The sequence below is a fragment of the Chanodichthys erythropterus genome, chromosome 23 (genome assembly GCF_024489055.1).
Source record: "Chanodichthys erythropterus isolate Z2021 chromosome 23, ASM2448905v1, whole genome shotgun sequence".
In the NCBI taxonomy this organism is placed as follows: domain Eukaryota; kingdom Metazoa; phylum Chordata; class Actinopteri; order Cypriniformes; family Xenocyprididae; genus Chanodichthys; species Chanodichthys erythropterus.
The window spans coordinates 12,843,517-12,870,134 of record NC_090243.1 but is presented as its reverse complement, the minus strand read 5'-3'; the positions used below and the strand labels follow the sequence as shown (position 1 = coordinate 12,870,134).

At 36.6% G+C, this 26,618-nt stretch overlaps 1 protein-coding gene across 3 annotated transcripts in view; it reads left to right on the top strand.

The window, feature by feature from the left end:
- The window catches only part of col11a1a (collagen, type XI, alpha 1a), an 88,261-nt gene that overhangs the window by 38,254 nt on the left and 23,389 nt on the right, over positions 1–26,618 (top strand). For all 3 annotated transcript variants that reach the window (XM_067377590.1, XM_067377589.1, XM_067377592.1), the window contains 21 exons: positions 20–73; positions 158–202; positions 1,278–1,331; positions 3,009–3,053; positions 3,437–3,490; positions 4,387–4,431; positions 7,046–7,099; positions 7,187–7,231; positions 8,038–8,091; positions 8,189–8,296; positions 8,462–8,515; positions 13,781–13,834; positions 15,408–15,452; positions 15,554–15,607; positions 15,689–15,733; positions 17,220–17,273; positions 17,358–17,411; positions 17,959–18,012; positions 18,115–18,222; positions 20,228–20,317; positions 23,012–23,065. In XM_067377590.1, the coding sequence (XP_067233691.1) occupies positions 20–73; positions 158–202; positions 1,278–1,331; positions 3,009–3,053; positions 3,437–3,490; positions 4,387–4,431; positions 7,046–7,099; positions 7,187–7,231; positions 8,038–8,091; positions 8,189–8,296; positions 8,462–8,515; positions 13,781–13,834; positions 15,408–15,452; positions 15,554–15,607; positions 15,689–15,733; positions 17,220–17,273; positions 17,358–17,411; positions 17,959–18,012; positions 18,115–18,222; positions 20,228–20,317; positions 23,012–23,065 (1,224 nt within the window). The remainder of the gene's footprint in view (positions 1–19; positions 74–157; positions 203–1,277; positions 1,332–3,008; positions 3,054–3,436; positions 3,491–4,386; positions 4,432–7,045; positions 7,100–7,186; positions 7,232–8,037; positions 8,092–8,188; positions 8,297–8,461; positions 8,516–13,780; positions 13,835–15,407; positions 15,453–15,553; positions 15,608–15,688; positions 15,734–17,219; positions 17,274–17,357; positions 17,412–17,958; positions 18,013–18,114; positions 18,223–20,227; positions 20,318–23,011; positions 23,066–26,618) is intronic.

Here is a 26,618-nt window from a genome sequence, read left to right as displayed (position 1 = left end):
CCATCTCTTTTTATCTCAGGGGCCGCGAGGTCTGCTCGGCCCTAGAGGCCCTCCTGGACCTCCTGGACAACCCGTAAGAGATTGAACTTTAAATTTATAATCTTGTGGATCTGATGCTGATTGCTCGCTTCTAATCTTTCGCAATTGATTTGTGCAGGGCATTGCTGGTGTTGATGGTCCACAGGGTCCCAAAGGAAACATGGTAAGAGACATATATCTTGTAAACCTGGCATTTTGTAGATAAAATCAGAGTAGTAGCAGGTGCTGATAATACTTGTTGAGTAAATCTCTGTGGGTTTTGAACGTGTTTTGTCCTTGATGTATCTGTAGACCAAAAACAGTTTGAAGTTTAAATCACATTTCTTACTGCCACATTGACTTCACCGATGAATGAATAAACCTTGTGTAACAAAATAACTCTACATTTAGCGTATCAAATCCGAAACATGTTCTGTTTTTCGGAATCGAATTATGACTAATGAAAACAACTGACTCATCTGTTTGCTGAAGGATAAATGCGAAGTCATGACCCCTCAGATATATTCAAGAGCTATTTTTCAGAAATGAACTGATATTATCTGAAGCTACTCCGATAGCAGCTAATGTTGTACAGTAACTAAACACACATTAAACATTCAGGTGAATAAACTGTCAAATATGAGGATAGTTTAATCATAATGTAGTATTAGCATTCTCCCAGCTAACAGGGAGCGTTTAACGTTCTGGAAAAGGTTCTCTTAAAGTTATAAGCAAACATTCTTCTAGTAACGTTAATAGAACGTTATCTGGTCTTTAATAATGTTCTCAAAATGTTAGCTCAAAATTCCTGAAATAATTAATTTTTTCTGAAGTGTTTTAGTTGGACTGTCATCTAATGTTTTTCAAATGTTTCAGAATGTTTAGAGAACATTCAAAAGTAATGTTCCCATAATATTTGCAAAATGATAAAAATGGTTTTCTCAACGCTTTTAACATTTTTAAAAAACTGGAAGCTTTGAACATTCAGAGAAATAATGTTTTCATAACTTAATGGGAATGTTAGCAAAGTGTTGATTGCTGGGCTGAAGCTTACATGGTATAATAGCCTGCCACCTTTAACATAAAAAAATTATCATAATTTTGTCAGCATCGTGTTCACCTTATTAAAGTTTTAGCATCATATTCACATCAGCAAATAAAGCACATATGTCAACCCACACAAAAATATATAGAACATTGCTGGATATTTGACATATTCAGGGTGCAGTTGATGTATTCCATCTTTTTCTGTTGAACAGGGACCCCAGGGAGAGCCCGGCCCGCCTGGACAGCAGGGAATCCCAGGAACACAGGTGAGTACAAACACACACACACTTCAGACACACAACCTTGCAGGTTTTACTGTAAGGTTTGAGTATTGAGAATTGTGTCTCATATGCAAGATCCAGTTTGGTTGAGTTTAGATCAGTCATGTGCATTGCAGTTTTCTTTTTTTCTTTTGTTCCCAAAGTCCTGGAAATGTCACCGAAATTAATCTTAAAGGTCATGAAAATGTCATGGGGATTTCTTAGTCTTTTAATAATTTCTAAAATACATCTTATGTGCAGTCCTTTTAATATTTTGGGAAAAAAGTGGGGGAAAAAACCCACTTAAGTAAACAAGTGGAACAATAATATATAGATATAGTAATATAAATAATATATTTAATATAATAAAATAAATATATAAAATATATTTCATTAAAACACTAAAGAAAACAAGTGGAACAATAATTTAAAAAAAGAAAAATTAATTTATGTAACTATATATATAGTTACATAAATTATATATATAAAAACTAAAATAAACATAAACAAATATTACATTAAGTCTTTATATATACACAAAATTACATATATTAATATTGCAATAATGGCCACAAAAATGCTAGTTTCATCATATTTAATTGTCTCTAGAATTACAAAAAACATATATAAAAAATATATTAAAAAAAAAAAAAATATATATATATATATATATCACTAAAGTAAACAAGTGTAACAATAAATTTATATATATATATATATATATCTATATATATATATATACATAAATATATTTAATATCTAAAAAATAAACATATATATTACATTAAGACTTTATATATATATATATATATATATATATATATATATATATATATATATATATATATATATATATATATAATTACATATATTAATTTTGCAATAATTGCCACAAACATGCTAGTTTCATATTTCATTCTCTTTCATTCTCAGTCTCTAAATTAAAAAAATTGGTGTAGAGAAAGAAACGGAAACACACTGAATTTTGAAGTAGAAAAACTAAAATCATATTTTGTAAAATGCACTAAATACTAAATATTAACTAAATATTTAGTAATCTACTGTTTTATTTACAGTTTCAAAAAATAATTTTCTTACAATCTACTATAGCTTTGATTTTGCTAAATTACAGGCGGAATTCTGAATTATTATTATTCAGCCCAATTCATTGAACCCCATTTCTTTTTTTCTCATTTCTCATCCCCATCATAATTTTTCAATCTTTCTTCTGAACGGCTTCGTCGCACTAAATCTCAGCGGGCACGGTGGAATTATCTGAAATATTTCTGTAAGCCTCTGCTGGGCCCAGAGGAAGTGGGCAGCTGAAAGCGTCTCATTCATAAAGCCCCACCTGCAGTGGTCGAATCAGACCAGTGAGCTCAAATTTCCCTGGAGTGAACTCCTGGTTAGCACACACACTCTTACATTCACAAATACACAGAATCAGACACTGTAAACACACACATAGTAATAACGCGTGTATGCACACACACTTCAAGCACACAGTGCAAACACCAATGACCCTGCCAACACACACACACAGGGACAATACAATAAGTCCATTATTGGGTGTAAGTCATCAGATAGGACTCCTCTCTACCACACACCTACCGCTCCATCTCCCCCCGCCCTGCTGCCATAGCAACAAATCTTGACGTTTGCTGTCTGTTTTCTGTTGCACAGGGTCTCCCAGGTCCGCAGGGCCCAATTGGACCACCTGGAGAAAAAGTAAGTCTTTCATAGTTTCATGCATATAATTCTCAGGAGAACAGAATGAGACCAAAAGGAAAGATAACCAACATATCATGGTGATAATGCTGTTGGTTCTTTATTATTTATCCCTTATATGTGTATTTTTTGCTCTTTTGCTTTGGATAAATTAATAAATGCAAATGTCAAATTGAGCTTCAGTGCGGGATAGATGTGATTTAGTCTCAAAACATCATTGGAACATGCATTTTTTTTCAGTAGCATTTATTTTCAAGCATACTTCTTTTTTCATAAGACAGCTGGTTCATGATTCAGTGCATGTTGTTTCCTGTAGGGCATCTGTGCTCTTAGAAATCCTTCTTAATCCAATTGAAGTTCTTTTTCTCTGTCTCTTCATACAGGGTCCTCAGGGAAGGTCTGGTTTGCCTGGATTGCCTGGCGCAGATGGACCTCCTGTAAGTATCAGTGATTCATGTCTACTAAACTACTGATAGGTGATGATTGAAATACATTTCATAGTATCGTGATTTAGACTTGTTTAAAAATTAGACTTTATCTTCATTCACATTTTGCATACTAACATACTCTATATTATTGATAGTATAGAAGTATTTTGGATAGTTACTTTAAAAGTAATGTGTTACAATATTGTGTTACTTTCTAAAAAAGTAACTAATAGTGTTACTTAGTTACTTGTTATGTAAAGTAATGTGTTACATTGCATTAGCATTACTTTTTCTCAACTGGGATGGACTTGCTTGTTTGTTTTTTAATAACACACAAAAAAAGTTATATTAAGTGATATAAGTAAAATGAATAAGCCTCAGGCTGAAGGAAATGCAAATTCATGCCTGTACAGTAGAGGGCGCAGCTCAAACAAACCTCTGGATTAAAGAAGAATAGCATACAGGAGAAGAAAGTTCAACACTCTCACTTCATTTTGAGGAATATTCAATCTGATTTGTGCAAGTGACACGAGTAAATGCATGCTCTTATTTAGTCTAGAACTACAGTAACCATCATGCGCACATAACGCCTCTGCACTTACTCCCGATTTCTCTCAACATGGCGATAGGAGAGATGTCAGTCAATAAATGGGAAAAGAAAGTACTCAGTAGTAACTCAGATATTTTGTTGTAAATTTACAAGTAATGCATTACTTTACTTGTTACTTGAAAAAGTAATCTGATTACATAACTCGTGTTACTTGTAATGCGTTACTCGCATCACAGCAAAGAAAATGTGTTTTGTGATAGCAAACCTTGAGAACTATAGCTATTGTCAAACACTAAACAGTCAGTTATGCCTTTCATCTGTCACTTTATATTAAATATCTGTCTTTATTCTACAGGGACATCCTGGTAAAGAGGGCCCACCTGGAGAGAAAGGAGCTTTGGTAAGCAAACACAATTTTAGGGAGTATTTACACTGAATATGTATTGATCAATCAGATGTTTTTTCTTTTTTTAATGATCAGTTTATGGTGATGGCTATATATATATATATATATATTGGACTTGTGACAGGGCCCCTGAAATAATCAGGCCTTCATTTTAAGCTTTCATTTAGTGATGAGGGATTTTTTTTGCTAGACAAAGAGCAGGAGAAATACCAAGCGAGTGTCTCAGAGCCAGCAAAAGCTATGAAAAGAGTGACTGTTTATCTCACAGAGTAAGATGCAGCCTGCAGAAATGACATGCATGGTTGTTGTTCTCACTGGAACTACCTACTATAGCCAAAGCACAATAAAGTCAGTTAGCCATTTCCAAAGCCCATATTTAAAAAAATATAGATTCTGGGAATCAATACTCTGGTCTCATGAGACCAAATCAATAATTTTGGATCTAACAGCATCCAAAATGTTATGGTGTTGCTAGAGGAGGAGTACAGTGAGAAGTGCCTGGTTCCCACAGTAAAGTTCAGTGGTAGTAAAGCTCTTATATAGGGATGTATAAGTGCTAAAGGTATGAAGGTGTTGTGCTTTATCAATGCTGTCATGAATTCACACACCACTGTGTAATTTAATACACAAACTTGAAACAGAAGATTTTTCAACATGACAATGAGGATATGCATTCTCCCAAGGTGAAAAATCTTCTGTGGACATGTATTGCACTCAATCTTAACACTCTTGAGTGCCTGTGGGGGATTCTGTACACAGTAAAATCCACAGAGTTAAATCAACTCTGCTCAGATAACATTTGATTCCTCTCTGAATAGTGTTAAAATAACACTGAAGCAGAGTTAAAGTTAATGAGAAAATTAAGCTATTAATTCCGGGATGATTGAACAGTAATGATGAACACCTTCTGTTAACAAGCAGAATAACTGAAGAAAAGAGAAACACAAGAACTACAAGTGACTTCAGCCAAAACCATTTAATTGAAATCAAAAGACATTAAATCTCTCAAGATATGATTTACTTATTACTAACCATATTGACTTTATTTTTGTCACATGTCTAAATAATTTCTTATTGAGAATCAACAGAGGTTTAAATGTTGGTGTTTTATTGGTCAATAAATTATGTCACCATCGTGGTGGTCAGGGTTTGTTTTAGTTTGGGTCTTGACCTTTTTATGTTTTTAAAATAATTTGTGTTTGAGCAATTGCAATAGTGTTTCACAGCAAACACTTGTGCATTACCAAATCAAAAGACTAAAGGAGCAGATCCACATAAATTTGCAGCTTGAAAGCCATTTCAAATAAGCAACACAAAGAGGTCTCGTTCTCTTTAGTTTCTTGACTGAGATTCAGCTATCAAAAAATTGCAACAAAAACAAAAAAAAATTCCATTAAACAAATGCCACCGTATTTCAGTGATAAAAATGAGCAACTATTACAGCTCAGGCTTATACAAGAAAATATAGCATACAATCCTCAACAGTGGTGACAATAATTATTCATACTGCAGTGCATGATGGGAGTTTTGTCCCATGGTGATACCCAGCATGCATTGTAGCATGAAGCATCTTATTTTTATCACCATTGTTGAGATTCATATGCTGATTCTTGATGTCTGTGTGTGTCTAAGTGATGTAGTAGTTCAATTTTTTTTTTTTATGCACTGCATGGCTTTAAAATTAAACAGTATATCTGTTTGCTGCAGCACTTTCTTCTCATGCTGTAGTTTCACAGGGTTGCTAATGCAAAACCAAAATGTACAAATGACTAAACTTGTAGTTCTTGTGTTTCTCTTTTCTTCAGTTATTCTGCTTGTTAACAGCAGGTGTTCATCATTAATGTTCAATCATCCCTTAATTAATAGCTTAATTATCCCATTAATTTTAACTCTGCTTCAGTGTTATTTTAACACTATTCAGAGAGGGACCAAATGTTATCTGAGCAGAGTTGATTTAACTCTGTGGATTTTACTGTGTAGAGACGAGTTGAGCAACACTCCCCATTAAAGATCAGGGCATTTAAAGAGCTCATCATCCAGGAGTTAAACAGGACAGATGTAACAATTTGTCATGAACTTGTACACTCCTTTCCAAGAAGGGTCAGAGCAGTATATTCAAAATTATGGAGGGCATACTAAGTGCTAGAATATTATACATTTGTTGAATAAAATCTAGGGTGTACTCTTTTTTTAATTAAAAACAAAATGGGCTAATTTTCTTATTTTATGGCTATTAATGACATATATTTCTCAGTTTTTATTATGTTTATGTTTAATACATTTTAGTTTTGCCATCTTTCCATGAATTGTATTAGTGATCAAAAAAAAAAAAATACATCTTTTGTGTAGAGGGAGTGTACTCATTTATGCTGTGCGCTGTATATATACACACTAAATTACATATATTAATTGCCACAAACATGCTAGTTTTGTCATATTTCATTCTCATTTTTTGCAGTAAAACAATTTCACATACAATTTCAGATTAAGAAATCTGTTTTTGAAAGTTTTTGATCAGTGCTATAAACTTCTTGCAAGATTACTTCAGCCACAGATTTTCGTTCCTCGCCACACACATTTCATAATTTTTCAATGTTGTCACTTTCAGGGCCAGCCTGGTCCCCAGGGCCCCATCGGCTATCCTGGCCCTCGTGGTGTGAAGGTAAAGCATTTTTTGTGTTTGATAGAGATTTATTGGTGTGCGATGAGTTTGTGAGCTTTGCTTGATCATATGCTCTCCGTCTTACAGGGTGCTGATGGAGTTCGTGGTCTGAAGGGAGGCAAAGGAGAGAAGGTACGCATAAATCTACATCTTTTGTGAACAAAGATAGGGAGAAAGTGTCTGCGTTGTGATGGTGTACCCTCAGCTAGATGTTACAACTTGTAGAATCAATGCAATGACACATACTGGTCAGTAAATCTGCATAAAAAGAGTCCAATAGCCACTACACATTCTGTCCACTTAAACATCACATCATAAGTGCTGTTTAATCATGCAGAGATAGTGTCATAACACTTATTCAAGACACAAAATCACTTCAGCACCATTAAGTACGTCCAGATCCGCACAAACCTCTTCTTTCCCCTTTTTAAAAACTATCAACACATTTTTAAATGAATGCTAATCAGATTGCAGTCTCAAAAGTTTGAGAATGATGCTCAATTGACAGTGGGATTGATACTGTAGTGCCATCATAAAAAAAACTGAAGTGTCTAGCTGTGTCTGTATCCATATAAATAAAGCATTAGTTGAGTTGAGTCACAAAGTTGCATCATGCACATGAATGTGAAAGATTCAGACTGATGCTTAGTGACAGAATCATAAATCATAACAATTAGCATACTTTTAGCGGTTAGCTCACTTTTAGCCATTAACACACTCTTATTTAAGTGTATTTCAGCTAAAAAGCTCCATATAGACAATATTGTACCTTCCAGACTGAATAAAAGTCATTGATAGTGTTGCAGTACTGCGTTATTGTCAGCAGATGGAGGTCTAGTACAACTCCAAAGAATTAATTGCTGTATTTATATGCAGAAGCTATAGCTTCATCACTATATGTTTTCCATAATGTATTTTCTTCTCATTCAACTTTTCAGGGTGAGGACGGTTTCCCGGGTTTCAAGGGAGACATGGGTCTCAAAGGCGACAGGGTAAATAAACAGCATCCAGCCTTGCTGGCTTCTAGCCCATGCTAATTTTATCCTATAAAGGGCTCCACTGATTGGGTGGTTTTCTGTGTATGTTCAGGGTGAACTTGGATTGGCTGGACCCAGAGGTGAGGATGGACCGGAGGGCCCGAAAGGTCGTGCAGGCCCCAACGGTGAACCTGGACCCCTGGGACCAGCTGGAGAAAAGGTACACTGCTTGTTGATTTCGGGTTTACCGTGATTAAATGATTAGCGAGGCGTGGGGAGTCAGGAAGTGATGCGGTGTTTGTGTTTTGAATATTAATATTAAATGAGATTTTTGTTTGTCCAAAGCTGTTTTTGCACTAATGATCTTTGGTTTGTTTTCCTCCAGGGCAAACTTGGTGTTCCAGGATTGCCTGGCTATCCAGGACGTCAAGGGCCAAAGGTATGCACTTAAATTGAACATGACACCTGTATCTGCATCACGATTGTTTCACTTATGAGCTAAACAACAACTTGGCTCATTAGCATGAACTAATGCCCTCCTGAGAATGCATTATGCATGCTGCACCGAGTAAGGCTCTTTTAAAATGAGGAGCTCATGCCAGGATTGTTCCCTGTGCTGTTGGGGATGCTGGTCACGCAGGCAGTGAGGAGAACTCTGAGCACAGATGCATGTGTCAGACCTCAGCGCCTTTCATCAACAACAGCATCAGCTGTAACAGCAGTACCCAATCTGGTTCAGGCCAGCCCCAAATTAGACCTTAAATGGTCTTGGAGGTCTGGAAACCTTCTATAACTTTGACGTCATTTCAGGCAGCTAGTTAAAATTGGAAAGATTTTGCGTTTTCAGTTCACATTATTGTGAATTGCTCTGCATGGTCATTTATAATTTATAAGCAGTTTTTTTTTGTTTTTGTTTTTTCAAAAATATCTAAAAATCCAGTAGCAAGTAGCAAAACTGCATAATATAATGACTTGTTTTTTGAGAATATTACATTTTTAAAACATGGTCCTTACACACACTGTTGCTGCATCTGAAATGCTGTACTTTCATAATATTTTTAATTTAATGGAGTTAAACATAAAGGGTTAGTTCACCCCAAAAAAAAAAAAATATTATATATATATATATATATATATATATATATATATATATATATATATATATATATATATATATATATATATATATATATATATATAATCTTAATAACTACTATTAATATTGTTTTTTAAAAGTGATATATAATTGTTCATGAAGGCTGGAAATGAAGAATGCCCTATATTCAGGTGTGCAGAATTATTAGGCAGGTTTTCTTTTACAGATAAAATGAGCCAAAAAAGAGATTTAACTCAGACTGAAAAATCAAAAATTATTAAATACTCATGAGAAGGACGCAATACTAATGTAATACTAGAAATTGCAAAGTTAAAGCATGACCATTGGACAGTGAAATGCTCATTGGGTCAGCGGGGTCATACAAAAACAGCTGGAGAAGAAAAGACACGTTAACTGCAAAATAATTAAGAATTAAGGTGAAGAATTAAGTGTGAAACCATCAGGAACCCTTTAGTCTCCAGCGCCACCATTTCCCAGTACTGAAACCTACCTGGAGTCTTCAGAAGTGTGAGGTGTCAGGATCTCAGAGACTTAGGTTAGGTGAGGAATCCTAAAAAGTGACCTGCTCTTAATAAGAATCACAAGCTGAAGTGTTATAAAGTACATGAAGACTGGGTTTTTATAGGCCTTATAGACAGACAGCTTGAGAGTGACTCCTGAAGGACCAGCACCACATCCTCTTGTACCACTGTTTGAAGAATTTATCTTCCAGAATCTGGCAGTAAGTTTTGGAAGATCATTTAGTCCATCTCTGCAAGATGGACATTTCAGGATAAGAGATGGACTAAAAGTGAACTCCCACACCTTACTGCCAGATTCTGGAAGATAAATTCTTCAAACAGTGGTACAAGAGGATGTGGTGCTGGTCCTTCAGGAGTCACTCTCAAGCTGTCTGTTTATAAGGCCTATAAAAACCCAGTCTTCATGTATTTTATAACACTTCAGCTTGTGATTCTTATTAAGAGCGGGTCATTTTTTAGGATTCTTCACCTAACCTAAGTCTCTGAGATCCTGACACCTCACACTTCTGAAGACTCCAGGTAGGTTTCAGTACTGGGAAATGGTGGCGCTGGAGACTAAAGGGTTCCTGATGGTTTCACACTTAATTCTTCACCTTAATTCTTAATTATTTTGCAGTTAACGTGTCTTTTCTTCTCCAGCTGTTTTTGTATGACCCCGCTGATCCAATGAGCATTTCACTGTCCAATGGTCATGCTTTAACTTTGCAATTTCTAGTATTACATTAGTATTGCATCCTTCTCATGAGTATTTAATAATTTTTGACTTTTATGTCTGAGTTAAATCTCTTTTTTGGCTCATTTTATCTGTAAAAGAAACCCTGCCTAATAATTCTGCACACCTGAATATAGGGCATTCTTCATTTCCAGCCTTCATGAACAATTATATATCACTTATAAATGATTAAAAACAATATTAATAGTAGTTATTAAGATTGATGTGGATTGGAATTGGTAAAATGTGCTTGGAAAAAAAATATGATCAGAAAATCAACTTGCCTAATAATTCTGCACTCCCTGTATACATTTTTTTTTTTTTTTTTATTACCCACAAATGCTTGTCTTGCACTAGCTCTGCGATGTGTCATGCATTACGTAATCATGTTGGAAAGGTCACGCATGACGTAGGCTGAAGTTGAAAATCTAATTTTCTTCAAAATCATCTGACATTGTTGTTTTACTTTTTTTTTTTTGTAAAGGCCATTTGACTTAGTCTTTGCATGTTTGCTTTGTAAACACTTGCTCGTTAATTCCGCCTACTTCACGTGTGACCTTTCCAACGTGATTATGTAATGCGTGGCGTATCGTTGAGCTAGTGCAAGATGAGCATTTGTGAATAAAAGGTATATAGTTTTTAATTTATTAATGACGATCATTTCACTAGATAAGATTCTTATTCCTCAGCTGGGATTTTGTAGAGCCCTTTGAAGCTGCATTGAAACTGCAATTTGGACCTTCCACCCATTGGTAGCCATTGAAGTCCACTATATGTTTTCCTCAAAAACCTTAATTTCTTTTCGATTGAAGAAAGAAAGACATAAACAACTTGACTGACATGGGGGTGAGTAAATTATCAGGAAATTTTCATTCTGAAGTGAACTAATCCTTTAATTACTCACCCTCATGTTGTTCCAAATCTGGAAGACTTTAGTTTATCTTTAAAACACAAATGAAGATATTTTAAAGGTGCCATAGAATTGAAAATTTAATTTACCATGGCATAGTTGAATAACAAGACTTCAATACATGGAAATGACATACAGTGAGTCTCAAACTCCATTGTTTCCTCCTTCTTTTGTAAATCTCATTTGTTTAAAAGAACAGGCGAATCTCAACATAACACTGACTGTTACGTAACAGTCAGGATCATTAATATGCATGCCTCCGAATATTTGCATTTGCCAGTCCAGTCCCTTTGTTACTGTTTGTACACAATGATGACGTAGCAACGTATGCGCGCGCATTTTGGCAACAAAACCATGGCGAGAACCAGCAGCTTATCAAGCTACACGAGCGGATTAAGCAACACAGACAGAGAAAGTTATTTTAAAAAGTTGACTTTAACAAATGGTATCCGGCTACCAGATCCGTGTACTATAGTGGAGTGGATAGAAGACGTTAGCAGATGGCCAAATATACAGTGGCCAGATATATATACGTATTTAGTTGAGAAACCGAGCGTGTACACCCGAGAGAAATTACGAGCATATAAATCATATCTAACACGTTAGAACCACTGGGGAACAACACCACTTCCGTTGCCAAAATGCGTGCGCAACTATTTGATCACGTGGGCTGTAAAAGGGTCTATATAGTCGCGAGCTCGGGGGCGGGGAGCGCGAGGATTTAAAGGGTCCACACGCTGAATCGGCGCATTTATAATGATGCCCCAAAATAGGCAGTTAAAAAGATGAATTTAAAAAAATCTATGAGGTATTTTGAGCTGAAACTTCACAGACACATTCAGGGGACACCTTAGACTTATATTACATGTTGTGAAAAAGCGTTCTATGTCACCTTTAAATGAAACCTGACCGATTTCGGTCCCTCAAGTGACAGTCCACGCAACTACCACTTTGTCACTTCAAAAAGTTCATAAAGAGGATGTAAAACTAATCCATATGAATCGAGCGGTTTAGTCCATATTTTATCTGATTGAATTTAGGCTTTTATTCACATTCATCGGCAAACATAAACTAGCTCAACCGTACTTGCTTGATGCGCGAGAAAAAACCTCATTGGTTCTTGCAGAAACTAAAATGTGCTGCGTAACACATGAGAATGAACCTCATTGGTTCTCGCATATCAAACAAGCATGCTTGATCTTCCGTTTACCATATCTGATGTGTGCATTGATGAATGTTTCAAATTGTGTTTCGAAGATGAATGAAAGTCTTACGGGGTTTGGAAGGACATGAGGGCGAGTAAATGATGACAGGCTCAACCAGTGGCATGGGGTTTTGTTTCTCTCCGAATAATGGCAGTATTTTTCCTTTTTGTGCCAATAGTGGAGAACAAATGACATATTTCACCTCAAGCTTATTTTGAATTGACTGGAATAATATGGAGTAAAGCCCAGTCCTAGCAGAGGTGCTGACTACAGTAGTAGATTTACAGTCTCGTAAATCTGCGTCTATTTAGCAGCATTAACGAATGACAGACAAGTGATGTGATTACAAGCACTTTGACATGCCATCATCTCTGGAATGGATTCAAACAGCCTGCCAACTCTCAAATTATCATAAAAGTGCACTTTTGAAGACCAGCCCATCACTGTCTGAGTGGTTACTGGCTTCTGAGTTGTGGCATTTTTTATAGAGTGTCATTGCTTATTCGTCAGTGTCTCACCTTTACAGTTTCATAATATCTTCTGTGGTAAATCAAATCTGATTTCTACAGGGCATGACTCTGAGGCCTGGCCTTAAAATTAATGTGTAAAACAGTGTATTGATTTTCTTTCTTGAATGCTTATACCGCTGCCAGGATTGAGGAACGTGGGTAAGCTGTTTTTAATTTACTGCATTGAGAATGAGAGAAAGAAACAGACAGGAAGTGAGAATGAGAGCGATTAAGACTCATCAGTAGAGACTCTTATTCTTAACTCTGGTTGTTTATCTGACTTTATGGCCATTTGTTTTCGTCCAGCATCTGTTGTTTTGGTTGATTATCGTCCTCCATCCTTGGTGGACCCTGTTGTATTTCCATTTTGACAAGTGATCCCTTCCCGAAGCTCTCCTACGTTTAGTCTTGTGCAAACAAAACAAGGAAACTCATAATCGAGATCAGCCTTGTTTATCTTGGGATACATCATACGCATTCAAGTCTACCACTCGCTGAATTATTATTCTGAGAAAAAAGCTTGCCAACAGTGGGGACAAAGCAGTCTCACAGCTATTTAAAACTCTACAGTGGAAGTAGCGAAACCAAAGATGCTAATGCTAACAGATTGTAATGGCATTTAACTGTCGGAATCAGTAGGAGAGTCGGGACTCTTGGAGTTCATCCCTCATTAATATGCAGGTCCTGCTGCCTTCCCTTCCTCCCTTAAGTCTTTTTCTTTGATTTGCAGGGTTCGACTGGTTTCCCCGGATTCCCAGGAGCCAATGGAGAGAAAGGAGGCAGGGTGAGATGGATTCTTCCAACTTGCTTTGTGTGAAGTGCACACTGCATTATAACAAACACATGAAAAAGGCTGATTGATTCCTTTTATGAAAGGATTTGTATGATGACTTTGTACAAAACATGGACACAAATCAATATTTGACAACAAAAGATGCTCATGCATCTATTCACTTTCAGAAAGTGTGCAAAAGTGCCTGAATACATGAAGTCAAAGGTCATTTCTTTTTCTCCTTTACATTTACTTTTACATGTATACTTACTATTTCTGTTCATTTTTACCTTTACCTTTAGATTTACCTTCATACTTAGCCTAAATTAACCTTTAAGGCCATTTTACATGGTAAGCAGTAAACTCAATGTTAGAAATCTTACAAAATCACATGATGTACAGGTATGTTGTCTAAACTATATTATTATGACCATTATTGTCTTTTAAATTATATTTTGCTTATAATAGTATATAACTAAAGCTGTAGATGAAATTAAATGTTTTTTCTTTTTTTACTTATCTTTCCTTTTTTCAAACTACCGCTTAGTGTACCAGCTTAGCATTACTACCGGCCGATTAGCCTGCTAGCTTAGCTTATCCCTTTGCAAATGATGTTTTTAAACGACATTTTATTTTGTTTTGTTTAATTAGCTACCACTTTCAACACGGAAATTACCTTATTTAGAGAGTTATCAGCATTTTTTCATGTGTTAGCATTGAGCTACGTCAGTAGCACTGTTGTGCTAAAGAGAGCCTGTGGTTTACTATGTAAAATTCCACTTACATTTACATTTTAGTTGCATTTTCTTTATCAAAGCAATGAATATGTGTATACTGTATATGTTTGTGACTATTTCTTCAGTATGGTAAAGATACATTACATACTTAAATGTAAACCTGAAGCACTAACAAGAGCGATGTACCTGTACCAATACAATGCCATTGCCTGATACTAGTTAAGTAATTCCAGAAATTCAGTCATTTCTCCCAATAGATGGAAACTATGAAAACATTTTCAACACATACTGACTGAAATTGCATATCCAGAAAAAAACACTGACTCTGCGTACTGTACATCATGCTCTGGAAGCCCATATATGGCATTGAAAGGGTAATGGTGCTGACTACTACCAAGGAAAAGTAATCAAGTATTTCCCTTGAGAGAGTCCCCCCTATTTATGTAATGGGAATTGCTCTCACTTGGAAACAAACCTTAGATTTGTCCAGTATTGTTCATGGGAAACCTCTCAATGAAAGCAACTGTGCCCTAAGCATTTATGATAATTCATAACTAAATGTCAAGTTAGCTGCTATTTTTCCGAGTGTTTAGATCATGTGCAGGGAGCAAAATGCAAGTGTATGTGTGTATGTTTGTGTGCTTTTACTACACCTCATCTGAAACAAATATTGCCGTGGCTCCCAGAAATCCTAGTGGAAGGTATCCAATGCTTGTTTTCCCCTGTACACACTGCCATCTCATCTTGGCAAAAATAACGGCAACAGCTGCAGCGATTGGATTTGCTTTGTGTAGCTATTGAATTCACCCTCAATTTTTTACCACACTCATTTTTCTTTCTTTTCAAAGGGGGTGGCAGGGAAACCCGGTCCAAGAGGGCAGAGAGGTCCGACGGTATGTACTGCTTCAGCACGTCCCCCAATCACCTTCCAATTTCACTTAAATTTGCATTACAATAATAAGCATTTATGCTGAATTTAATTATGCATTTTTAGGGTCCCCGTGGCGCACGCGGTGCCAGAGGCCCAACAGGAAAACCAGGCCCTAAGGTACTACTTCCTTCAGACTGTGTTTGTGTCAGTCATTTCCATTGCATAGCCCTTATGCTTTCCTCTCTCATTATCCCACAGGGCACAGCGGGCAACGACGGTCCACCTGGCCCACCCGGAGAGAGAGTAAGTGCCACCAAGAATGCATTGCAGCAGAAATCATTTTATCCCATCTTTATATCTACAGTGAGATGGTGTACGGCTTGAAGCGCTCCGAGAGGGTGCTTTTGCAGGAAGCGCAGTGAGGATTAGCTCAGCATGTGGGTGTACTCCAGATAAGAGGACTTACCACCAGACCTGTGTTTTCGTCTGGAAGCTATTATAGATTTATGAAGAGCTCTTGAGCATTAGACCACTGGAAGGCTGTTGTCCAAGGCTCACATCACTTGAAATCTGATGTTGCGCTGTTTATCTCTGCTATGAAATCCTGTTTTCGTTTCTTCCTCTGTTTTTCAGTGTTTTCCTCTTTATTTATTCCGTTTGTCTGTCTGAATCTGGAGGATTTGTTTAAAGCATGTCAAATGCCTGTAGACTGTACCTACATTGCACTTTCAACATAGTTTCAGCTTGTAATATTTTATTGATGTTTTGTCAGTGTGAGTATTTATAAATGTTTCTTCCTTTTTTCCACCTTAAATGAGATTATAAGATGGATAAACATTCACATCTAGCACACATTTCAGATTCTAATAACCAGTAGCGGCCTTTGCTGTTTCACCCGTTTCTCTTGAAACGGGCCTCGCAACAGAAGGGGTCTCCAAATGCAAACAAATTTATAAAAATGCTTCCAGAAACCAAGGTGTGGTGCAAAAAAGTCTCCATATAAGTTCTCCTTTTTAATATTGATAAGCAATATCGAATACGTTTTCCCAAATATCAGCACGTTTGCAAATGTGATGTTGATTTATACAACAATTCAATAAACAATATGTTATAATAGGCTATTAGATGATTTACATTTTAAACACAATATTGTCAATATTGTATGTTTTTCCTCTATTTTGCCAATGAAAATAGTTCCGAACTGTAGAGCCGTTGCGTGTCTCAGAGCAACACATTTTCAGTTTTGTTACTGAATGAATCCACGTTTTTTAACAAATCGTTCTAATGATGACTTGACGACTCACTCGGTCACTTCTGCTTTGTCCCTGAATGAATCAGTCGTTTTAAACTAATCATTTGACTGAATGATTCAATGACTAACCCCGGCACCTACTGGCTGTTTTAGTATCATTTCATTTTAGCTGAGGGATGAAGATTGCTATTTCTGTTTTCGGTCATGATTGTAACAATAGTTCTGGTTAAAGAGATAGAATGTGTTTAAAAATAGACTATTAGAAGGGAGATATGAGATAACATTGTAAATATAACAGAGGTAAAGTAATTGTAGTCACATTGCATGCAATGTTTTGTCTGTCTTTTTTTCCTATGGGGGGAGGGGATCTCGGACTGTTTCTTTGAATTGGGCCTCCAAATTTCAAAGGCTTTCTTTATATATTCTTTAACCTTCTTTATATATTCTGATACATAATCAGATGCTGATTTTTTTAAGTAAGACCAAGTAAAAGAGTAGACTTTTCACCAAGTATACTTATTTTCCTGTCTGTTCCAGGGACCTCAAGGGCCCCAGGGTCCCGTTGGTTTCCCAGGACCAAAGGGCCCCCCTGTAAGTATTATCCATACCGTTTTAGATGCTATAAGAATTTAAAAGTGTCATTTACAATATTCACCATCACTTTTTGTGTTTTAGGGACCACCTGGAAAGGATGGGCTGCCTGGTCACCCTGGTCAGCGCGGAGAAACTGTAAGAGTTTCCAGTAACTCACGTTTATAGATGTGCTGCCCAAATAGCTGTATCTAAACGATAACCTATGGCAGACATCACTGATCAGGTGCTCGAGAATCTGGAAAGAGAGACTAAGCATGTTGAAAGAACCAACCAGGAATTGAATGAGCCTTCTTTCTCTGAGTTATGTGTAAACCTGAAGGAGTTATGGAGGTCCTGTCTGATCCAGGCAGAGGCTTTATTAATAATGATGTGCCGCAGTGGGAGATGTTTGTTTGTCACATTTAAGAGAAATAAATTTAGTGTGAAGTACTGCAACTACTTTTTTTGCCCAGGAAATTCTGTCTATAAGTTATAGTTGTATTAGAAGATCCATAGATAGACAGACTGACTAATTGATTGATTGATTGATTGATTGATTGATTGATTGATTGATTGATTGATTGATTGATTGATTGATTGATTGATTGATTGATTGATTGATTGATTGATTGATTGAATGAAAGAATGAATCACTGACTGACTGATTTATTGATTGATTTTATTGATTATTTTCCCCCCCTAGGGTTTCCAAGGCAAAACTGGCCCGCCAGGACCTGGAGGCGTTGTTGGACCACAGGTTGGCATTCATGTTTTCACAGTATTTATTACTGTATTTTTCATTTGAGATAAGCTGAAAGACCTTCAACATCACCCTAATATATCTGTAATGGCCTGAAAGGGTCCAACAGGAGAAACCGGCCCTATTGGTGAGAGAGGACATCCTGGACCCCCTGGTCCCCCCGGAGAGCAAGGTCTCCCAGGTGCTGGTGGAAAAGAAGGTGCAAAGGTGAATGACTTTCATGTTTACATGACTTTTAGCCAAACTGCATATAGAATATATGGACAGCAAAGACAATCAGAAAATAACTGATTGTTTTGGAATATCAATAGCTCAGCTCAAATTCAACCCCTTCTTATTGGAAAACTACATAATGTATTAACAAAAGCAAAGTGCCAAGTAAGATCAAACAGAACTATTGATTATGACCCACATTGATTATTGCCTTGACAAAAAAAGAGCCAGTGAACATCAATTTGTTGGCCAAAAACTCGATCTGTCCAAGTGCATCCAAGTTTTCCAGTGCTATAACATCAGTACTGTGGAGAATTGTTGAATTCCCTTTCTAAATAGAGTCTAAATTGTTAGTAGACATGGCTTTTAAAACCTGAACTGAATTTCTCAGAGTGTCCAACCTTCTTGTCTCGGTTTCAATTTCTGTCACTCCTGAACGGAGACACTTTAATCAGCTTGATCGGCCCACTTTAGACAGACTGTCAGACGTGAGTGAACACCCCGGAGGCAGAGTACGCTGCTGCAGTCTGAACGGTCAGACTCACGGTCTTTCTGCAGACATTTTCCTGATTTTGCTCTTTTGTTTCCTCTTCTTATTAGACATATGACACTTTCAGTGGTCCATTCAAAATGAAAAGACACTGAGGTCAAGTGGAGGTGGTCTTTCAAAGGGCTAAAACTGTGTTAAGCTTTCTAGCAGTTTTAAATCTCGAAATTCACTCTTGAGCCCTTCAGGCAGGGAAGTCTGATTGCAATTTACTGCACTTGTTGGCCCCTCAAGACACATTTAGTATTGTTATACTTATTTAGGCAGGCTTGCATTAATTGTGCTGTAATATTAATTGTTATAACTTACCAGCACTAAGGCTTTCTGAGCAGAAGTTTATTTGGAGCAACCACTACTGTACAATAGTTTAGGGTCAGTACTTTTTTTTTTTTTTAGCAATGACACATTTGGTTTTAAGGTGACGTAGTTACATTGTACTTACTCAAATAAGTAGTGAGTAATATTAATTAACTACTATAGAGTTATGGTTAGGGTTAAGGTTTGGTTTAGGTGTTAATTACTTGCAATTATGCATAATACTGTTATTACTATATAAGTACATGTAGTAATGTGTAACTACAGTGTAATTACAGTACATCACCTTAAAAAAGTGATACCTAAATTAATCAACACTGACAGTGAAGACATTTATGTTACAAAGGATTTCTATTTCAAATAAACTTTCCTTTCATCAAAGAATCCAAAGAATCAAAAATGTCACAAAAATAAGCAAAAATATTTAGCAGCTAAACTCTTTTCAAAATTGATAATATTAAGAAATGTTTCTTGAGCACCAAGTCATCATATTAGAATGATTTCTGAAGGATCATGTGAATCTGAAGACTGCAGTAATGATGCTGGAAATTCAGCTTCAGCATTACACAAATAAATTACATTTTAAAATATGTATTAAAAAAAAGATTCAATTGTATTAGTATTTCACAGTATTACTGTTTTTACTGTTTTTTTATCTAATAAGTGCAGCCTAGTGAGCAAAGGAAAAAACTTTGAAAAAACTTACCATCACCTAACTTTGTACGAAATTTTATCTTTCAGTTGAAATTTTATTAGCATAGGTTGGACATATCAACTTATATTTGTTTAAATGTTCTCTTCATTATTTTTTAAAAGTTCAAATGTGTTTTCTGATGCTTAAATACTCTTTTCGATTCCAGCCTTTTTCCTCCAAAAAATGTGATATAAAAACTTTTTCACTATTCCTGTGTTTCATTATATAAAATGTACAGTTTTAATCATGCTGTGAAGTCAGAAATATTAATTGAATCGACCTTCTAGTGCTAGCGACGGTGGATTTGAAGCTAGTAATAATTCAGAACCATTTCATCAGTTCAAAGCTCATTAGCATCAGCTGAAAATTCATTTGGTATAAATTTTCTGTTCATTATATTTGAAGTTCAATAAAAAATTCAATTGCCAACTGTCTGTCTGCAGGGAGATCCAGGTCCTCAGGGCAGTCCAGGAAAAGACGGTCCTCCAGGACTGAGAGGGTTCCCCGGAGAAAGAGGTCTTCCCGGAGTGACGGTAAGATTGTGAATAAATCACTGCAATAAATCCTCCTAATCTTAAAGGTGGACAGAGAGTTAGACAGCAGCCTTGGCTCATTACAGCCACACAATTGGACTTCAATACACTCCCCTAGACTTTAATAGGGCGTATAACCTCTAAAAAAAGCTAACTTTGCATTGTTTAATGCAGAGGTACATTATGCTAATTTGGCTGCAGTTCACATTTATCCCTTTACCACCTTTTGAAGCGTCTGGGTTGTTGTCTTTTATATGTATTATCTGCCCAGAGAATGATTTAATTGGAAATGTTGCCAATAAGTTTTTTGGAGACGAGGTTGTTTGTTCATTGTTGGTGTCTGATCTCAAGGTCAGTGGCAGAGGCTGGCTCTCCATGCACTGCCTGATTATTTTCTACTGGGGCGATTTTTTTCTCTCTTAGGACAGCAACAGTCATTACTGAGGCCACCGTGTGTGTCTGCCCTTTAGAGAGGCAATCTCAAGCCCTCACACACATAAGCACACAAACCACGACAGCACCTCCATGAACCCTGACACACACACAGATGGACCTACAAGGACATTCATGAAACATACACATCTACAGGGTATTTTAAATTCATTTTATATTAGTATATAAGTGTAGTTTATGGAACTAAAGGTTCATTTACACATGCATAGAGTCACAAATTTCCCAACACACACACGCGAGCTCTTGTCAGCTCTTTGATTTTTACTGTGCCCCAGTTGACAACTGTCCTGTGAGAGAAAAAGAGCCCAGTAAATATCAATCGTGTGGAGGCAGCACCAGCAGGCAGTCGAGTTCTGTGGATTTCTCTCTCAAACAGAGATTAATGAAACCCACACTCAGAAGAGACCAAACCCACTGTCAGTTTGTGCTGTAGTTTGTGCAAGTACAAAAAATAGTTTAGAAGCAGTAGAACCCAACGGTCTGTCATGGCATGGGTATGTGTATGCTTTCTCATTAACTTTCGCTCATTTTTAGAAATAATGAACTCAAAAATAAAAATTCTGTCATCATTTACTCACGTTAATGTCATACCAAACCTGAATGTTGTTAGTTTTTCTATGGAACACACAATTTTATAACTACAAAAGCTCCAAAAATGCCATAAAAGTGGTCCATATGACTTGTTTCCTGAAATCACATGTTAGCTTCTGTGAGGAACAAACTGAAATTTATATCATCATCTACATACTTCTGACTCTTGAACCAAATATGGTGTCCATTGTACAGGTTGGATGTCAGTAACATCAAAGGTCATTGGTGAAACTTTAGAAGACTTGAAATAAAGCATACGTATGGACACATGTCATGTGGAATATGTTTATGGTGCTTTCATGGTGTGTTTGCGTACTTTTTGGGGCTTGATAGCAAATCTATGTAAAGATTCTTTGAAAATATGGGTTTGTAGCAACATGTGGGTAAGTATTTTCATTTTTAGGTTAGCAATTCCTTTTAATAAAAAGCTCACAATTCTGTTGAGAGCTTCATGAGACCACCATATCTCTTGATTTATTTATGGAATTGCAGAATAGAAGTTCATAAGAATTCATTAGAGTCTCAGGATTTTGTATCTCCCACATTGTTCCAGGTAATATTTGAAGCAGTTAAGTCTATGAGCAAGAAAATCACAAAAATTGAATAATTTGATCCTGTGCTGAAAGTAATAATTAATCTAAAAATGATAGATAGAAAGTGTGTTATCTTAAAAATCATTTACCTTCATGCCGTTCCAATCTTGTATGACTTTCTTTGTTTTATTTAATATATAAGGAGAAATTTACAAAATGTTTATGTGATTACTCTTTATTTTGATGGTCTACTTTAGACATTTTACTAACTATAAGTAGCTTTGCAACTACATGTCAACTAACTCTCATTAGAGTATTAGTAGACTGTTAGGTTAGGGTTTGGGTTAGAAATAAGTTGACATGTAGTTGCAAAGATACTTATAGTCAGTAGAATGTCAGAATGTCAAAATAAAGTGTTAGCAGACAGTCTACTGATACTCTAATGAGAGTTTGTTGACATGTAGTTCAAAGTTACTTATAGTTGTTGGAATGTCTAAAATGGACCGCCGAAATAAAGTGTCACCATTTATGCTACTCCTTTCTAAACAAAAGCAAACAGTGACCAAGCTCCAAAAAGGACAAAACTCAATATGACTTGTGCACTAAGTTTTGAAGCCATATGATAGCTTTGTGTTATAACAATCTGAAACTTAAGCCATAATTCACAGATCTCTTTAATACTTTAATAGATTCAAACTTAGCATGAAAGATGTTTAGAACTAGGTATAATGTCAAAAATGAAGGCAAAGTCCACAGGATTTTGTGGACCGTGATTGGTCACGACACATGCAAGAACCAAAGTTTGAAAAATAACAACCACAAGCACTTTCAGTGTGAATTCTCAAAAGTTTTCAATTTGAAATTTCTATTATAAGTTCTTTTCTGAGTCGGTCATGTGTGTTAGATGTGTTATTTCATGAGCTGGAGGTAGCTTTGTTTGCTCAGACATGGTGCACTAAAACATACAGTACATGTTAATATCTGTCTTTGAGCATGAATAGATGATGTGTTGAATAATGCGCGAGAGAAAATAGCCAAAACTGACACTTTGATATGAACCTGTTTGTTAGGCCTATTTACTCACCCATATTTTGTTCTTCTTTTTTGCCCTCTGCAGGGTCCACCTGGTTTGAAAGGAGCTGAGGGCCCTCAGGGCCCCCCTGGCCCTGTTGTAAGTACTCTGTTTCCATGGTTTCCCATCATTCAATGCGAAAAGCTCATTCTCGCAAAAGCGGCATTCAATATTTAAGAGTCTGAGAGGGTTGAGGGAGTGGTCAGAAAGATCTAAGGCTCAAAAACACCATTAAGGATTTAAAAAGTGTTCTTTGCTACAGAATACACGCACAAACAAAGAAGAGTGCACAGCTGATTCATACTCTCTCTAAATGAGAGATACCGAATCGGACACAGTTGGATCGATGTCTCCCGCACTGTCTCTTAAAAGAACATGCAGTGGCACTAGTTAACACTAGAGGGTGTGATGGTGACCACCACAGTGTCTTGAGATAAATTCACAGCACCAATTTGTAATTACCTCCTCTTGACATTTTATACCATAGCTGTTTCATTAGATTTTATGTGACAGGCATGATGTTGAATGTCCTCAAGCTTCTTGAATTAAAATCACATTCTTTTCTTCACCGGTTAATTTCTCTTAAGGAAAAAACAGATAAGTATTGTCACCCTATAATTGCTCTTTTTCAGGCCTTGACAGTGCACTGCGAGATTAGAATGGATGGATGAAAAGTCATTGAGAAGTTTTAAATTCAACTGTGTCAGTCTGATAAAGGATACATTTGCATTTGTATAAAGATGCAGGGGTCTACAAATTAAACTACATTTAGAAAGAGAGATAAAGAGTCTAAGGGCATGTTCGCCCACTAGTAAGTGTAGATTTGGCATCCAACAGAAAGTTTTACGGTCGTTGAACAGCTCCCCTCAGAGCTGTCTCTGTGTTGTTCTGATCGTTTGATTTGTCCTCACCACACAGTAGCTTATTGCACTCGTTAGCCACAAAGGACCACATATGTATCCTCAGGGTTGTTTAGGCCATTTCATTGAAATAAATTCACTGACCCTGTGCACTGATTTATTTTGCAGTGCTTGCAAAGGAAAAGATCACTGGTGCACTTTGGTGTATAAATTGTCCCACATAATGGTTTGTACCATGAACATGGTAGGATACAACAAATGTATCGGTTAGTTGTGGAAAGGTGTGGGACTTAAGATTTTAAATGGGTGCTAAATCCCATAGACTTTCATTAAGAACACTTAGAACACCTTACCAACCACATATAATGGCCTACCATCCACATGGAAACATGTTAAAATCACAGAGAAACTCTTAGAACAACTGCATAGTAATGGCCTAACATCAACATATTATGTTCAAAACACTCAGAACACCTTAGTAACTGCATAGCAACACGCTAACATCAGCATAGCAATGTTAAACACTCAGAATGCATTAGCAACTGCATAGCAACATCCTAACACCGTAACATTAGCATAGCAATGTTCAAAACACTCGGAACACCTTAGTAACTGTATAGCAACACATTAACATCAACATAACTTTACACATTAGTAACTGTATAGCAACACCCTAAGATCAACATAGCAATGTTAAAAACACTCGGAATGCCTTAGTAACTGTATAACAACACCCTAACACCAGCATAGCAATGTTAAAATCACTCTGGTTGCCTTAGCAAAATCAGAGCAACACCCTAACATCAGCATAACAACATTACTCTTTAGTAACTGCATAGCAACACCCTAACACCAGCATAGCAATGATCAAAACACTCAGAACACCTCAGTAACTGCACAGCAAAACCCTAACATCAGCCGAACAACATTACACATTAGTAACTGCATAGCTACACCCTAACACTAGCACAGCAATGATCAAAACACTCAGAACACCTTAGTAACTGCACAGCAACACCCTAACATCAACATAACAACATTCCACATTGGTAACTGCATAGCAACACCAGCATAGCAATGTTCAAAACACTCAGAATGCCTTAGCAACCTCATAGCAACACCCTAACATCAGCATAACAACATTACACATTAGTAACTGCATAGCAACACCCTAACACCAGCACAGCAATTTTCAAAACACTCAGAACATCTTAGTAACTGCATAGCAACACCCTAACACCAGCATAGCAATGTTCAAAACACTCAGAACATCTTAGTAACTGCACAGAAACACCCTAACATCAGCATAATAACATTACACATTGGTAACTGCATAGCAACACCAGCATAGCAACACCAGCATAGCGATGTTCAAAACACTCAGAATGCCTTAGCAACCTCATAGCAACACCCTAACATCAGCATAACAACATTACACATTAGTAACTGCATAGCAACACCCTAACACCAGCACAGCAATTTTCAAAACACTCAGAACATCTTAGTAACTGCATAGCAACACCCTAACACCAGCATAGCAATGTTCAAAACACTCAGAACATCCTAGTAACTGCACAGCAACACCCTAACATCAGCATAATAACATTACACATTAGTAACTGCATAGCAACACCCTAACACCAGCATAGCAATGTTCAAAACACTCAGAACATCCTAGTAACTGCACAGAAACACCCTAACATCAGCATAGTAATGTTAAAAACACTCAGAACACCTTAGTAACTGCACAGCAACACCCTAACATCAGCATAGTAATGGTAAAAACACTCAGAACACCTTAGTAACTGCACAGCAACACCCTAACATCAGCATAGTAATGTTAAAAACACTCAGAACACCTTAGTAACTGCACAGCAACACCCTAACATCAGCATAGCAATGTTAAAAACACTCAGAGCAACTTAGTAACTGTATAGCAATGCCTTAACATTAGCATAGCAATGTTAAAACACTCAGAATGCCTTAGTAACTGCACAGCAACACCCTAACATCAGCATAACACTGTTAAAAACACTCAGAACACCTTAGTAACTGTACAGTAACACCCTAACATCAGCATAACAATGTTAAAAACACTCAGAATGCCTTAATAATATAACAACACCTTAACATCATCATAACATTACAAATTAGTAACCGCATAGCAACACCCTAACATCAGCATGACAACATTACAAACAATCAGAGCAGCTTAGCAACTGCACAGCAACAGTCTTAACATCCACATTGCAACATGTTAAAAAACACAGAGAACTCATTAGCAGGTTCATATCAACAGCCTAACATTTGCAGAGTAACATCTTAAAACACTCAGAAGGCACCTTAGCAACCGCATAGCAACACCCTAACATCAGCATTAGACATCTAGTAAACATCTAGTTCCTCAGAGTTGTTTTGAGTCCTTCATATTCAGCTAGTCTGGAGTAGTTCTGACAGTGTTGAAAAATATCAGGAAGACGTTCCATACCTTTACAGAGAGGTGTTTATAGCTTTCTATGCTTTCATGGGTTGTTTATGCAGTTGACAGAAGAAACTATCTGAAAAATGTCAAAAATGTTTTAGTTTTTGGGGCTAGAGCATAATCGTTCAAAAGCTAAAGCTCCTCATTTGGATTTTCTGCACTAAAAGTACATCCTTGAAAGGAAGTGCTCACTTGGGAAAATCCTTTACACATGACTAATGAGTGAGGTGGGGTTTTCAAAGTCAAAGACAGTAGACCTGCCTTCTTAATAAAGCTATGAATGATATAAGAGCAGTGAGTGATGTTTTCA